At 61.4% G+C, this 12895-nt stretch overlaps 4 protein-coding genes across 4 annotated transcripts; all 4 read left to right on the top strand.

Moving 5' to 3' along the window:
• Positions 1 to 1406: 1406 nt before the first annotated feature.
• On the top strand, positions 1407 to 1808 carry LMXM_25_0460 (conserved hypothetical protein; the record flags this gene model as incomplete). Its single annotated transcript, XM_003876050.1, has 1 exon — positions 1407 to 1808. The coding sequence occupies one exon, from the start codon at positions 1407 to 1409 to the stop codon at positions 1806 to 1808; it is 402 nt and encodes a 133-aa protein (XP_003876099.1).
• Positions 1809 to 3325: 1517 nt separating this feature from the next.
• LMXM_25_0450 (conserved hypothetical protein) lies at positions 3326 to 4915 on the top strand (the record flags this gene model as incomplete). Its single annotated transcript, XM_003876049.1, has 1 exon — positions 3326 to 4915. One exon carries the CDS (start codon positions 3326 to 3328, stop codon positions 4913 to 4915), a length of 1590 nt encoding a protein of 529 aa, XP_003876098.1.
• A 1154-nt stretch (positions 4916 to 6069) lies between these two features.
• Positions 6070 to 8181, top strand: LMXM_25_0440 (putative transcription factor; the record flags this gene model as incomplete). The annotated part of the gene is made up of 1 exon (XM_003876048.1): positions 6070 to 8181. The coding sequence occupies one exon, from the start codon at positions 6070 to 6072 to the stop codon at positions 8179 to 8181; it is 2112 nt and encodes a 703-aa protein (XP_003876097.1).
• Positions 8182 to 9091: 910 nt separating this feature from the next.
• LMXM_25_0430 (conserved hypothetical protein) lies at positions 9092 to 12145 on the top strand (the record flags this gene model as incomplete). The annotated part of the gene is made up of 1 exon (XM_003876047.1): positions 9092 to 12145. One exon carries the CDS (start codon positions 9092 to 9094, stop codon positions 12143 to 12145), a length of 3054 nt encoding a protein of 1017 aa, XP_003876096.1.
• Positions 12146 to 12895: the final 750 nt, after the last annotated feature.

The raw sequence follows: 12895 nt of genomic DNA, 5'->3' as shown, positions 1-12895 counted from the left end.
TATGGTGATTGGACGACACCCATATGTGGACCCCAAGGAATCACCGGAATGGTCGGCAGCGCACGGCAGACGGCGCACCAGCTGATGAGCGGCGGGAATTCCGAATCGGCCGCCACACGTACCCGGTGGGTCTGACCTACAGGAGGGTCAGGGGCAACCACCTCGTGAGGCCCGTACCCGGTGGCATCCCGCCCTCAGCAGGCAGGACGGTTCGATGCTGGCGGCACTGACTGAGCCAGCAGACCGCGTGCAGCGGCCTCGCAGCGGCCAAGAATAAGGTGAGGTGGCGGGGGGGGTGCGCCCAAGGAAGTCGACCCGGACCTGAAGCTGGCGTCGGTACGCAGAGCAGTGGTCCACAGTCTGGCGCAGGTTGGGGGGTCCTCAAGGCGGGCATGATGCAACGAGCCGGACATCGGTCCCAACGGTTCAAGGATACCTGAGCTATTCCCCGCAACGTACGTTGGAGGCCGTTTGAGCACAGGACGGCACCTTGGTCCTCCTGCAAGGCTTAACGGGGTAGGCCGCACACGATTGAACTTTCATGAACGGGGCATCGCCGTTGGCGCGCCCTGGAAGGAAAGCAAGGTGCTGCAGGGGACTTGCCTCCGGACTCGAGCGTGGACGTCTGCCCAGGCAACTGTTTCATTTGAGGGGCGCGTCACCGGCAAGCGTCCGGGCAGTTGTCTCTTGAGCCGCAGCGCGCGCACGCTTTCTCTTTCCGCCGCTCTCCACGCCGAGCCGAGGGAGGGCGGGACAGAAAAGGCCGACCATCACGGAGAGACGCGGATGCGTGTGGGAGTGTGTAGTAGTCTGCTGGGGGGGGCGTCGCTTGCATTTTAGGGCAGATATCCCCCGACGAGCGTTGGTGTTTCGAAGCCCTCCGCGCGTGAAGGGCTGCGCCGTGTGCGCGTCGAGACTTGTGTGTTTTTACTGGTGCGGCGACCCTTTTTTTTTGGAAAGCGAGTGACCGCACGAAGACACAGATAAGAATCTGCAAGTACTCTCACGACACCCTCCTCGCATCAGGAGAGAGACCACACTTCGAGGGCTGCGGTGTTAGAGGGCACGTGAGCGCAGACACTCTCTGCTGCTTACACACACCTCTTCCCTCTCCTGTGGGACGCCTTGAGCGGCAGACAGACAGCGAGAGTGAGAAAGAGCCGGCGAAGCAGCGGGGTGCCGCTCAAGCCAACGTGCACGCCGTCAGCGGTGACGGCGAACAATGGAGTCACACGTGCCCGGGCTGCCGACCACACAGTCACACACGCACACACACACACACGCACCTACGCGCCCCTCTTGCTCCCTCCCCTCCCCTCCCCTTCCCGAGACTCTCGTGTTCTTTCCAGTGCATTGCACAAGCACTTACCATTAATCTCTGGGGGAATCCATCGAGACATTCAAGTATGCATTCAGTAGCGAAGCGCAAGGAGCAGTCGATCGCTGTGGCTGTGAGGGCGGCGTCTACGATGTGCATGAACACGGACACACCGATAGACATACCAGACGAGCCGATGGCGACGGAGGAGGAGCTGCGTGCCTGGTCCGAGCTCGAACACAGTCGGCCCACAACCCCGTCGCCAGCTGGCGGTAACGAAGCCTGGCGGCTGCCCAAGCGGTACCAGGGTGTTTTTCAGGAGCGCTACGTCCTCCTGTTGCTGGTTCTCACGCTGCTGCTCTTCGTCGCCTCCACCTTTCAGATGGATACCAAGACGGAACTGGAAGAGATCAAGCGCATGTACGGCATCGAGGAGGGGATGAAGTCGTCGACGGGGCGCCCTGGCAACACGAAGGCAAAGAGGGCATAGAGCGCCTTCAACCCGTGCACGTGTGGTTGTGTGGGCACTTCGGCGGCCTCGTGTGTCTGCGTCTCTCCTCTGATGAACGGAGACGGGGACTTTCTCACGGTTCTTCACTTAGTTACTTACGATGTCTTTTCACTGCTCTCTATCCTCGACGTGCGTGCCGAGCCCCATCCTCCCTACCCTTTGTTCTGAGGCGCTATCACTGACAGTCTACCCGGCCCCCTCCTTCCCCGCTTCCGTTGTCGTTTAACGGGAAGTGGCGACTGGAGGAGAGAGGCAGAGATCGAGGAAGCAGGTACCACTCTCTTGGTGGCTGCGTGGTGGCTCACGTGCGACTTTGAAGGATGAAGGTCGAAGGTGATAAGGGGCTGCTGTGCGCGGCGCGCCTTGCGGTCGCAGAGGCCTCTCAGCAGCACCAGCTTTCATCTTTCACGCCTCTATTTTTCTATCGTCCCCCTCCAGTTATGCGCACCGTCTCATAGAAGACAATAACCGCAACGAAAATATCACGCTGTCCTTGTATTGCTGCTGAATAGAGGAGGAACAGAACAGTGGGAAGGGTGACATGTGTGCCGCTCGCATGGATGCACGCACAACGCACAAGCACGTGTGCGCACGCCGATGCGTCGCGCCATCTCTGCATGGATGCGCGTGTGCGTGTGTGTGTACGCATGTCCTTTGTTTGCTGTCGCTGGGTTCTTTCAATTAGGGGAGGGTGAGAACAAGAGGCGAACCCAGACCAAAAATGAAAAAAATATAAACGGAAAACATTGACGACCATGTGTGCGCCTGCTCCCCCCCCTGTGTGATAGGATGCGCAGTGACTCGCCCTCCCCTTCCGTCCCTCTCTCTCCTTCTGTTTCGCTCGCTTGCTCGCTCGTTGATGTTCATTTTCCTGATCTTTCTCCCTCTTCGTTTTCTTTTGGTGGTCTCTGCGACTCGAACCACTTTGGCTTCCGCGCTCTCGTTGCGCGTGCGCGTGTGTGCGCGGGTTGGGCGTCCGCCTCCGCCTCCGCCTTCTTCTTGTCTGCCGTTTGTTATGCGCTTATGCGCGATATGTTGTAGGTTCCACTGCTTGCTCCTCTTTCCGTCCCTCCCTCTCTCTCTCTCTCTGCGTGTGTGGCGCGAACTGTGTTTGTGGTTTGTGGTTTTCGGGTATTTCGGCTGCTTGCACACGAGCCGGTTTTCTTCGCAAGGTTGGGCTAGATAGGCTGTTGCAGCTGTGGTGTGTGCTTTGGTTTTCTTGTTTTTCTGGCAGCTGAAGGCGGTGATGATCTCAGCGCGCATGCCCTTGTTTTTGCCATCCCCATGTCTCTCGGCGCCCGTTGTGTTGCTCGTTGTCGGCAGAGGGCCGGGTGACACACATCTGCTTCTCTTCCTTCCCTGTAGTTCTCCCTCGGTAGCAACGTGCAAGAGGCTGGGGAGGTTGTGCGTATCACGACCGTGGTTGCGTGTGTCTGTGGGTCTTCCCTGCGCACACAAACACGGCACCCTCTTTCCATTGCTCTCCGTGCCTCTCCATGCCTGTCTGTGGTCTCGCAGCGCCTGCTCACCAGAGGGTCTGGGCTGGGAACGGGCGTATGCTATGCGCATCCCCCTTCCCCTGTCTCTCTGTGTGTTTGGGTTTCATCGAGACAACCGAGCAGACTACACGAGCACAGGAAAATGCCACGTCAAGGGCTGAGCTGGGCACCTGGCGCTACGGCCACGGAGAGGGGCGCGGGGAAGGAGACGTTCGCCTGCGTGTCTCTGTGTGTGTCTTGGCATTGTTTCTCCCTGTTCTCCTCGATGCATCACATGCCTGCCTGTGCATACTCTCGTACGTCTCCTCTGCCTGTGTTGCACACACACACACACACACACACACACATACGCACACATACGCACACATACACACATACAAGCTAACTTCACTCTGTCATCGTACGTCTTTTCACCCCTTGTGTTTTCTCTTGGCGGTCTATATGATGCTGACGCGCTCGCTGGTGTGCCGCACGTCGTTGCAGAGCCGTCGCCGGTGGGAACAGCGCATTGTGTCAGTGCTCTCCGAGAACAAGGAGGAGGGCGTCGATGCAGTGGCGAAACGCTTCCAGCGAGTCTACAAGGAGCGCCGCTACACGCCCGTAGAGGAGGCGTTCCCACCCCTCGCTGCTGCTGCGGTCGCGCCCGGGCTGAGCTCTTCTGCTGCGAAAGAGAGTCTCGAGTCAGTGCAGCAGCCCGCTAATCCGCTCGTTCTGCACGTTGCTTTCCTCGGGCCTCAAAACGCAGGAAAGACGTCCCTCGTGAATTCCCTGGCGCTCAGCAATGTGGGTGCCGTCAGCAACCGCTACGGCAGCACCAAGGATTGGACAAAGGCGGTTGCCACGGTGCACGACACGCAGTTGCTCCTCCTCGACACACCGGGCATTGTGCCTCGTGATACGCAGCGCGTGCGGCGCAAGTTCGCCTCCGGCACAGCTAAGGCATACGATGCTCTCTTCGTGGCGGACCTCGTTGTCCTGGCGCTCCCTGTCGGCGTGGGATTTGTCGAGAAGGAGCACAAGGTGGTCGCGACGGAGGTGGTACGCCGCGCTGCCGGCCGCGAACTACCCGTGGTGATCGCCATGACGATGATGGACAAGGTTCAGACGCCGCGCCATCGTGAGCTGTACTTTGCCATGCGCACCGACCTTGAGTCTCTCGGGTTGCCGACTGCTGCGACGCACGAGGTAAGCGTCAAGGGCGGCAGTGGACTGGTGGAGCTGAAGGACTGCCTCTGTCAGTACGCAAAGCCGGGGGCGTGGGAGCACTACCGCCGCGAGGCTACGGATTTGAATCCACCGCAGCGCGTGGCGGAGCTTCTGCGCCAGACCTTCATGGAGCTACTCCCGCACGAAATCCCGCACTGCATGCGGCATCGCGTGCTGGGCTGGACCCGCAAGGAGTCAGGCACGACGGAGGTGGTGGTGGAGGTGTTCTTCGATCGCCCAGCGTACATGTTCACCTTCTACGGCAAGTTGGAGGCCATCTGTCTGCGCGCACAGCAGGTGACGGAGCGCGAGCTGGCGCCAGAGCGGTTTCGCTTTGTTTTTCAAGCCTTCATCGCCCCAGGCGGACTCTCAAACTCCTGAGGTGTAATGTGTGTGTGCAGCACGTGGCGTGCGCTTCCTTCTCCCCCGCCTCCAGCGTCTCAGGTGGGGCGTCTTCACAGCTTTTCAGAGGTTCTGACAACGGATGTGAGCTTGTGTGTGTGTGTGTGTGGGCGGGGGGCCTCGTGGCAATGCAAGCGCACGACACCCGCTCTTCCTTGTCGAGGCAGCAACGAATACAAAAGGACTGAAGCTGACGAGGACATGCGCCTCTGTAAACTTCTCGGCAAACGCCTTTGTGGCACGGCACACATCGGCGCCTCTGACGACGAGAAGCGGCGCAGAGGAGCCCTGGTGGGGTAGGGGTGGGCATCGCGGAGTGCAACAACCGGCATGAGGGAGGGGAGAAGAGAAAGAATGCTCGTCGTGTCGTGTGTCGACTCAAGCGCAGACGGTGCTTACTTTCACCTGCGACGGCCATCCGTCGCGAGAAACACACAGACACAGGCGCAGACAGCCGGGCACAATGGGCTGTGTCCCACACCCCTCTTGTAGGCGTGTTTCTCGTCACATGGTAGCATATGTGTCGCCCTCTTTCATATTGGGCTGATCCGTTGCTCGCCATATTCTCGTTCTCGCACTCTTCACCTCACCGCGTGTGACCAGACGCCGCACGTCGACTGGCGCCCCCCTTCCTTCTTCTCTCGTCACGAAAGCGGGGAGAGTGCAGTCGCGGCCCGGTGCATGAGGATCACCGAAGGCGTTTCCTCCTCCCTCCTTCCCCAAACTCCCTGCCTCATCTTTTCTGTGCGCTCTCAAAGGGTTCGGTTTGGCGAACGTGCATCTAGCGCAGTGGAGCTCGAGCGGTGCGCCACCGATAGCCGCAGCTGCCCAGACTCTCTGCCTGTTTGTTTCCATCCTCTTCTCCGCTCTTCCCTGCTTTCGACCCTTCACGCGTATCCCGTGCGGTCACTGGCGCGCCCACCACCGCGACTGCGGCAACGGCCGTCGGCAGCGTCTCGTCCTCTTGCGGGTGACCGCGCAGCGGCTGCGGACGTGACGACCCTGTCTCTCTGCTCAGGAATCGTGTCCGCGTTTTTCTTTTGCTCCCCATCGGAGGTGTTGCTGCGGGTGGCGGCGCAGTGTGGGCGGCGTCTTACCTTTTCCTACTGCTTCGGAGCGCTTGACTCTTCGCCATGTCGAGCTGCACCCATCCCACCTCTGCCCTCTTCGTAGATCGGCAAAATGGGCGCACGACGTGCACCATCTGCGGCGATGTCGTCATGAGCGACCAGTACGAGCTAGACCCTATCTTCGCCCAGGGCGGTCGACAGCCGGCCAGCGGCGGCGGCCTTCGCGGTCTTGCCGGCAGCTTCCGCCCCGCCACCTCGTACAAAGGCACCAACACGAGCATGATCCACTCTCACTCCCGCCCCACCATCGACAAAGCCCGCCGAGAGATGCTGAACATCAGCCGGCAGCTCGAGATCAGCGAAGATACGGTGGAGCGTGCCCTCGGCATATACAAGGTGGCGCTCAACCTGAACGCAGTCTCCGGCACACGGCCAAGTGTGCTATGCGCCTGCCTGTACGCGGCATGCCGGCGTGAGCGTACGTCGCACGTCATCTACGACTTCTCCGAGCTCAACGGCGAGGACCCGCACACGATCTTATCGCAGATGAAGTACATCTGCCACGCCACCCACACCGAGGTGCCCGTGATCGACCCGTCGTGCTACGTGCAGCGGTTTGCCGAACAGATGGACCTCGGACCGCAGACGACGGACGTGGTTGTGTGCGCTCTCAAGGTGCTGCGCGCCATGCAGGATGACTGGATTAGCTGTGGCAGGCGACCGATGGGTGTGTGCGCTGCTGCTTTGCTCGTGGCGTGCTACGTTTTTGGCATTTCACGCACCCCGGAGCAGGTGTGCGGGATGGTGCGACTCACGTCCAACACAATCGGCAAGCGACTGACCGAGTTTGCGGCGACACCAACGGCGCGTCTGGAGAACATCGACGACTATCAGCCATCGCACGAGACCTTGCCGCCAGCCTTCAACGACTCGAGCCGCAAATCCACCGAGGAGGACGTCCACGCGAGTATGCGGGAGCTGTCGGCCATCTTCTACGAGCTTGTCTCCGAGGCGAAGACGTCGCAGCCCGCAACGCCGGAGCGGTGTGACAAGTGGCGCCGGTTCATCATGAAGCACTGCGAGCTGGAGGGCATCACGCCGCTGGAGGAGAATTTGGATCTGAAAGGGCTGTCGCCGACACAGCAGCTGCACATATTGGGTCTGCCGCACACGAAGCCCATCCCGCTAGAGGAGGTGGCGCGCAGTGTTAAGAGGGAGGAGCACCGCCTCCTCATCAAGCGCGAGGCGTCTCTTCAGAACGGCAGCGACGCGGGGGGCAGCATGGGTGGCATGCGGCAGGGGGCAGCCGCGGGGCTGCTGAACGATGCGGATGTGTCATCCACTGGTATTCCTCTTTATCTGCTGCCTGAAGAGTCGTTGGCGTCCTCGCTCGCAAAGACGTCGCCAGCGGTGGGGTACGCCGACGACGGAGGCATGCACTCTGCGTCGGCCGCCGTTGGGGCCGCCGCGATGGATTCGCAGGAGCAGCTGCGGTGGATGACGGATGAGTACACGCGGTTGCTAAACAGCAATGCGGAAGTGATGCACCTGCGCAGCGACTTCGACTTTGCTGACGAGGATGACGCCAATGGGGTTGGTGGTAGCTCTGGAGGCGCCGCGGTGGCCCCGTCTGTCAGTCACCCTACTCAGAACCAGTCCTTCAGCTGCGGGCTCTCGCAGCTACGCGGCGGCAGCCCTCTGCCGGGAACCCCTGCAGAGGAGGATCCATTCGGGTTCTTTGACCGCGACGACGAGGGGGTCCGTCTAGCGCTGGAGGAGATCCTGTACGACCGCGAGCGGCGACACGCCCTGCCGTGGGAGTTCCTCGTACTACCGCGGGTCGAGGAAGATGACTGCACGGACATCCTGCCCTACCTCGTGCTGGACAACGAGGAGCGCCTCCGACGCGAGCGCATCGGCGTCTCCCTTTACGGCGAAAAATGGAAGCGCGGGCGTGCACGGACGGATGAGGAAATCCAAAAGCTGGAGGAGGCGCGAGCCTCGAAGCGGCGCCGGCGCAGCGTTATTGCGGAGCCCGCGGTCGACATACCAACGGCGATGGAGCGGGCGTTGCGCGGCCGCGGCGCTGGCACGGTGAACATCTCCCAAATCGATGAGCTACTTCCTGGCATGCTGGAGGGGCTCGAGGATGAGCCACACGCGGACTGGGACTGAAGAATACGCCGCCAGAGTAGGGCGGAGAGCTGCGTACCCAGTGGTCGGCACAGCCTTGCTGTCCTGCAATCTTCTGCTCTTCGTCGTTGTGTCCGCATTCAGGTGTTTGCTTGTGTGTGTCCGTAGCCGGCGTTGAAAAACAAAGGGGAGGCCAGCAAAGGCGGCGTGGCCCTCCCGTCCGCCCACTGGCGGGGCGGGGCGGCCTCCGCTGTATGATATGTTCCGTAAAGGCTGTTTGAATTGATGCAGGGTCAATGCCATCCCGCGCTCTCTCTCGACGACGAAAGATGAACCTTAGCGGTGCACGCTGTTTTTAGAGGCACACATGCAGGAGTGACGAGGGCATGGGGAGAGGGGAGAGAGAGGTGGTGGTGGCGTTGGTGGCACAGTTGATGACGCGCTGTCTATCCGCCACGAGGGGTACTTTTCACTCGTCGGGACTCGCCTATTCGTGCGGGCCTAAGCCGAGAAAGCTCCTGTCGACACCACGTCGTTACGTGCCTCTGCGCCTAAACACGCCGGGAGCACACATGCGCACTCCCTTTTCGCGTACACCGCCTTCTCGTGTGTCCAACTCCTTGTCTTCCCTGTGTTTTGGTGCATGCATGCGTGCGGGCGTGCGTCTCCATGCTGTCTACTACATCCGCTTTCCTCCCACCCTCGCCTGCTAGAGCCACTCACGCCATTGGTGTGGGGCCCGAAACTGGAACTCGCATCGTCTGTTGCAGGCGCTGACGTCCTCGTATCATTTCTCTCCACATCCCCCCCCGCAGTCACTGCTGCACACACTTTAGCTCTCCTGTTTTCTGTGTTGGCCCCTTACCCCGTGTGTGGGTCTAGTGGTGCGCGCGCGCCAGCTTGCTTCTTTGCACCACCTCAGCTCCCCATCTCTCTACCGTTGGTATCAAAAATGGAAGGGAAGAACTGCTTCCGCACGCGATGGACGCAGGAGCCTATCTTCAGTGGCGGCGCGTTGGCTTCTCTTGCGCTTCCAGTGTCAGCCTCCGCTGCCTCGTCTGCACTTTCCACGTCGGCCGCTCTAGAGGAATGCCTCATCATGGCGTGCGGCGACACCGTGAACGTCGTGCGGGCAACAAGTGGCGAGGTGCTATGCAGGTACACGCTGCCAGTAGAGGATGTGATTCTCCACATTGACGCCGTGACGGTGCCCGAGGCGTCGGATGACGACGGCAAAGACGCCGCAGGCGTAGATGAGGGAGAGGCGGGGACGAAGCGCGACGCCAGCGCGGCGGAGAAGTCGGCCACGGCGAAGAAGTCTCCCAAGAAAAAGGCCAGGGCCGGCAAGACAGTCAAGCTGAACGAGGGGGACGAGGACAACGCCGTCCAAGCGGAGAAGAAGGTAGCCGTGCCATCCGTGGTGCCGTCCTCAAGCGAGGCGGCCACCTCTCAGGACGACAGGGTGCTCGCTGCACCTGCTGGCAGCTACGTTGCGGTTGGCACGCGCTCTCTGCAGGTCTACGTGCTGCGCGTTGACGCCCGCGTTGAGTCGCCGGCCTCACCCTCGTCCTCTCCTTCAGGGGAGAAGGGTGCCGGTGCAGACACCGGTTCTGAAGAAGGCAACGCTGCAGAGGCGAAAGGCGGTGATGCGGATGTAGTCGGCACGGAAACCGCTACCGGGACTCTTGTACAGTACTCGATCGAGCTGCAGCGGAACTGGACGGCGGCGCAGCACGCCATCTCGGTCGTGCACTTCTCCCAGAGTGGCACCTACCTCGTTTCGGGTGCCACGGATGGCAGCGTGAAGGTGTGGAACGTTTTTCATCATCACCTCACGCACAACTTGGTGTGCGCCCACAGCTCGCTGGTGCAGAGCGTCTGCCTCGACCCCAGCGAGGCCTACCTCGCCGTCGGCTCCTTTGAGGGACACGTCACCGTCTTCGACTTTGTGACGAAGCGGATAGTGGCGGCCGGGCGGCCGCACGTGCAGGCGGTCGAGTCCATGGTCTTCAACGACGCGCTCACACACGTCTACTCTATCGCCAGGGATCGCCGTCTCGCTCTGAACAAGATGATGTTCAGCGAGAACCGCAAGTCGACGGAGCTGCAGGAGGTGCGCGCGATTGTGGTGAAAGAGCACGTGTCGAGCGCCGCCTTCGAGAGCGCCGGGCTACTTCACGTTGGCGCGATGGACGGCGTGGTCTCCACCTACCGCGTGAGCGAGGCCGAGGCGGTACAGGTTGTGCGCCGGCTTCCAAAGCCGCCGGCCGCGGACGCCGAGGACAGCGCCGAGGAAGCGTTTGTGCGGTCTCTGGTCGTGGCCGGCAAGCCAAAGGGCACGGGCATGCGCCGCCTGCGCGGATTGGTGGTGCACGACGCGCCGCACGCGCCGGACACCTCCTCCTTGTACGTTGGTGACGCGGGATTCAACATTCAGTACCTGCGCCCTTCATCGACGGAGCGCAGCCAGTACGAGGTGACCCGCACGGTTGTCGGCTTTCTGGATCAGCTGCTCGACGTGAAGCTGTTCCCTGAGGCCTCGCCGCTGCACCGGGCTGTGGTAACCAACAGCAAAGATGTGCGCCTGTACGCTTCAGACGGTTGCGTCTCCTCGCAGACTCTGCGCGGCCACAGTGACGTGGTGCTCTGCTGCGCCGTGAGCAGTGACGGGGCGTGGATCGCCACCGGGGCCAAGGACAAGGAGGTGCGCGTGTGGTCGACCGAGAGGTGCGAGACCGTCGTGCGCGGTGTTGGCGGGCACACAGCGGAGGTGACATCGCTGTCCTTTAACGGGAGGCAGACAGACACCTACCTGCTGCTCTTCTCTGTCTCCAGCGACGAGAATCTGCGCTTGTGGGACATCGGCGTCCCTCTGGCGGGGCGTGCGTCGGCAAAGCAGTCGCGGTCCCGTGTGGAGGAGATACAGCACCGGAGCGGCGTGAACGCGGCCCATGCGGGCCCCATCTACACCGTGGCTGTTGCGCCCAACGACCAGTACGTCGCGACTGGGGGCAAGGATAAGTCGGTGAATGTGTGGAACATCACAGGCAAGAAGATGTACCGCGAGGCCTCCTTGAAGGGGCATCGGCGTGGCATCACATCCCTCGCCTTCTCGCCGGTCGATCGCGTCCTGGCATCGGCGTCGAATGACGGGTCGGTGCGGCTGTGGTCGCTGGTGTCGCTGACGTGCTTGAAGGCGATGCAGGTGGACCGCACGTCGGTACTGCAGCTGAGCTTCTTCAACAACGGCACGCAGATTGTGACGACCAACGCGGAGGGCGTGCTGCGTGTGTGGGCCATCGCGTCCTCGGAGTCGGTCTGGGCGGCGGAGGCGCACACGGAGAAGATATGGGCCTTGGCGGTGGAGGAGCGCCCCTCCTCGGGTGAGACGATCTTCTACTCCGGCGCCGCCGACGGCGTGTTGATCGCGACCGAGGACTACACCGCCGAGGAGGTGGCCCGCGTCAAGGAGGACCGGCACACGATGATCCTGCAGGAGCAGGCGCTCTCCAACGCCCTTCGGAATGGCGAGTTCTCAGAGGCTTTTATGCTGGCCCTACGGCTGAGTCACCCGCGTCATCTCCGCCAAGTGCTCGTGCGCTGGTGCGCCAAGGACGCGCGCCAGTGCGAGAACACGCTTCGCGGCGAGCTTCTGCCCGCCCTTGACGCGGAGCAGATGACGCGGCTGCTGCAGTACACGCGAGAGTGGATCACGAACAGCCGTCACTGCATGGTGGCTACTCTGGTGCTCTATGTACTCATCTCCTCACGCCACTTCGAGGCCGTCGCACAGGTGCCGTCGATGGCGTCGCTGATCGAGCCGCTGTTGGCTTACACGCGCAAGCACAGCCAGCGCCAGCACGACCTGCTTCGACGCACGTACTACATCGACTACGTCATCCGCGGTCTTGCTCCGAACGTGCTTACCTCGCTGCCCCCGTTCGTGCATCACGATGAAGGCCGGAAGGAGGAGCTGCCGCTGGCAAAGCGCATGCGCGTCGAGTGAGTGCCGTGTCTCCTCTGTTCAGGTGTTGTGGACGATTACGTCAGCGGATAATTAATCGAGGTTTGCGGCTGTGTAATGCGCCGGCCTTTCAGTTTTTCTTTTATATCCTCCTCGGCCCGCCTCGCCCCCCTTTCTCTCTCTCGCTGTGTGTGTGCGCGTGCGCGCGTCTGTCTGTCGTGCTGGTAGGATGGTAGGACAAGCACACCGAGGCATGTTTCTGTGCGCTTGCGTCGTGTACACGGAGTCACGCACAGACAGACAAGGCGGAGGGCGAAAGCGAAAGGGAAGAGCCGCGGTATCTTTGGAGGGGCGCATAACCATTGGACATCCAAGCACGCACATCGTCGTTAAACGAACACCGAAACGCCATCCCGTCAGCGCATTACGAGGTAGAAGGGGCGGGGAGGAAGGGGCGTACGACTTCGCTACACCATTCTGCACTCGCGTTGCATATTAACACCGTGTCTGCATTCAAGGCGTCATCTCCTCCGAAGGGCTCCAGACGCTCACACCCTCAAATCACCGTCTCACCGCCCTGTCATGAGTTGTATCACATATACCGCCAGTCTCGGTGCGTGTGTGGGGTGGGCCATTGTGGCCGCGCAGATGCGAAGCATGCGCCGCTCAACTATCTCTCTCTTGCCTTCTTGTTGTCCTCTTCACGTTTCTTTCACCTGAACTCCATCCCCCCCCGCATCATACCCGGTGGTGGACTGTGACCACGACAACGGATGCGCGCAGGTGCACACA

Source organism: Leishmania mexicana, chromosome 25 (genome assembly GCF_000234665.1).
Source record: "Leishmania mexicana MHOM/GT/2001/U1103 complete genome, chromosome 25".
Classification (NCBI taxonomy): domain Eukaryota; phylum Euglenozoa; class Kinetoplastea; order Trypanosomatida; family Trypanosomatidae; genus Leishmania; species Leishmania mexicana.
The sequence above is the reverse complement of the archived record's forward strand: the minus strand, read 5'-3'. Positions and strand labels throughout refer to the sequence as shown.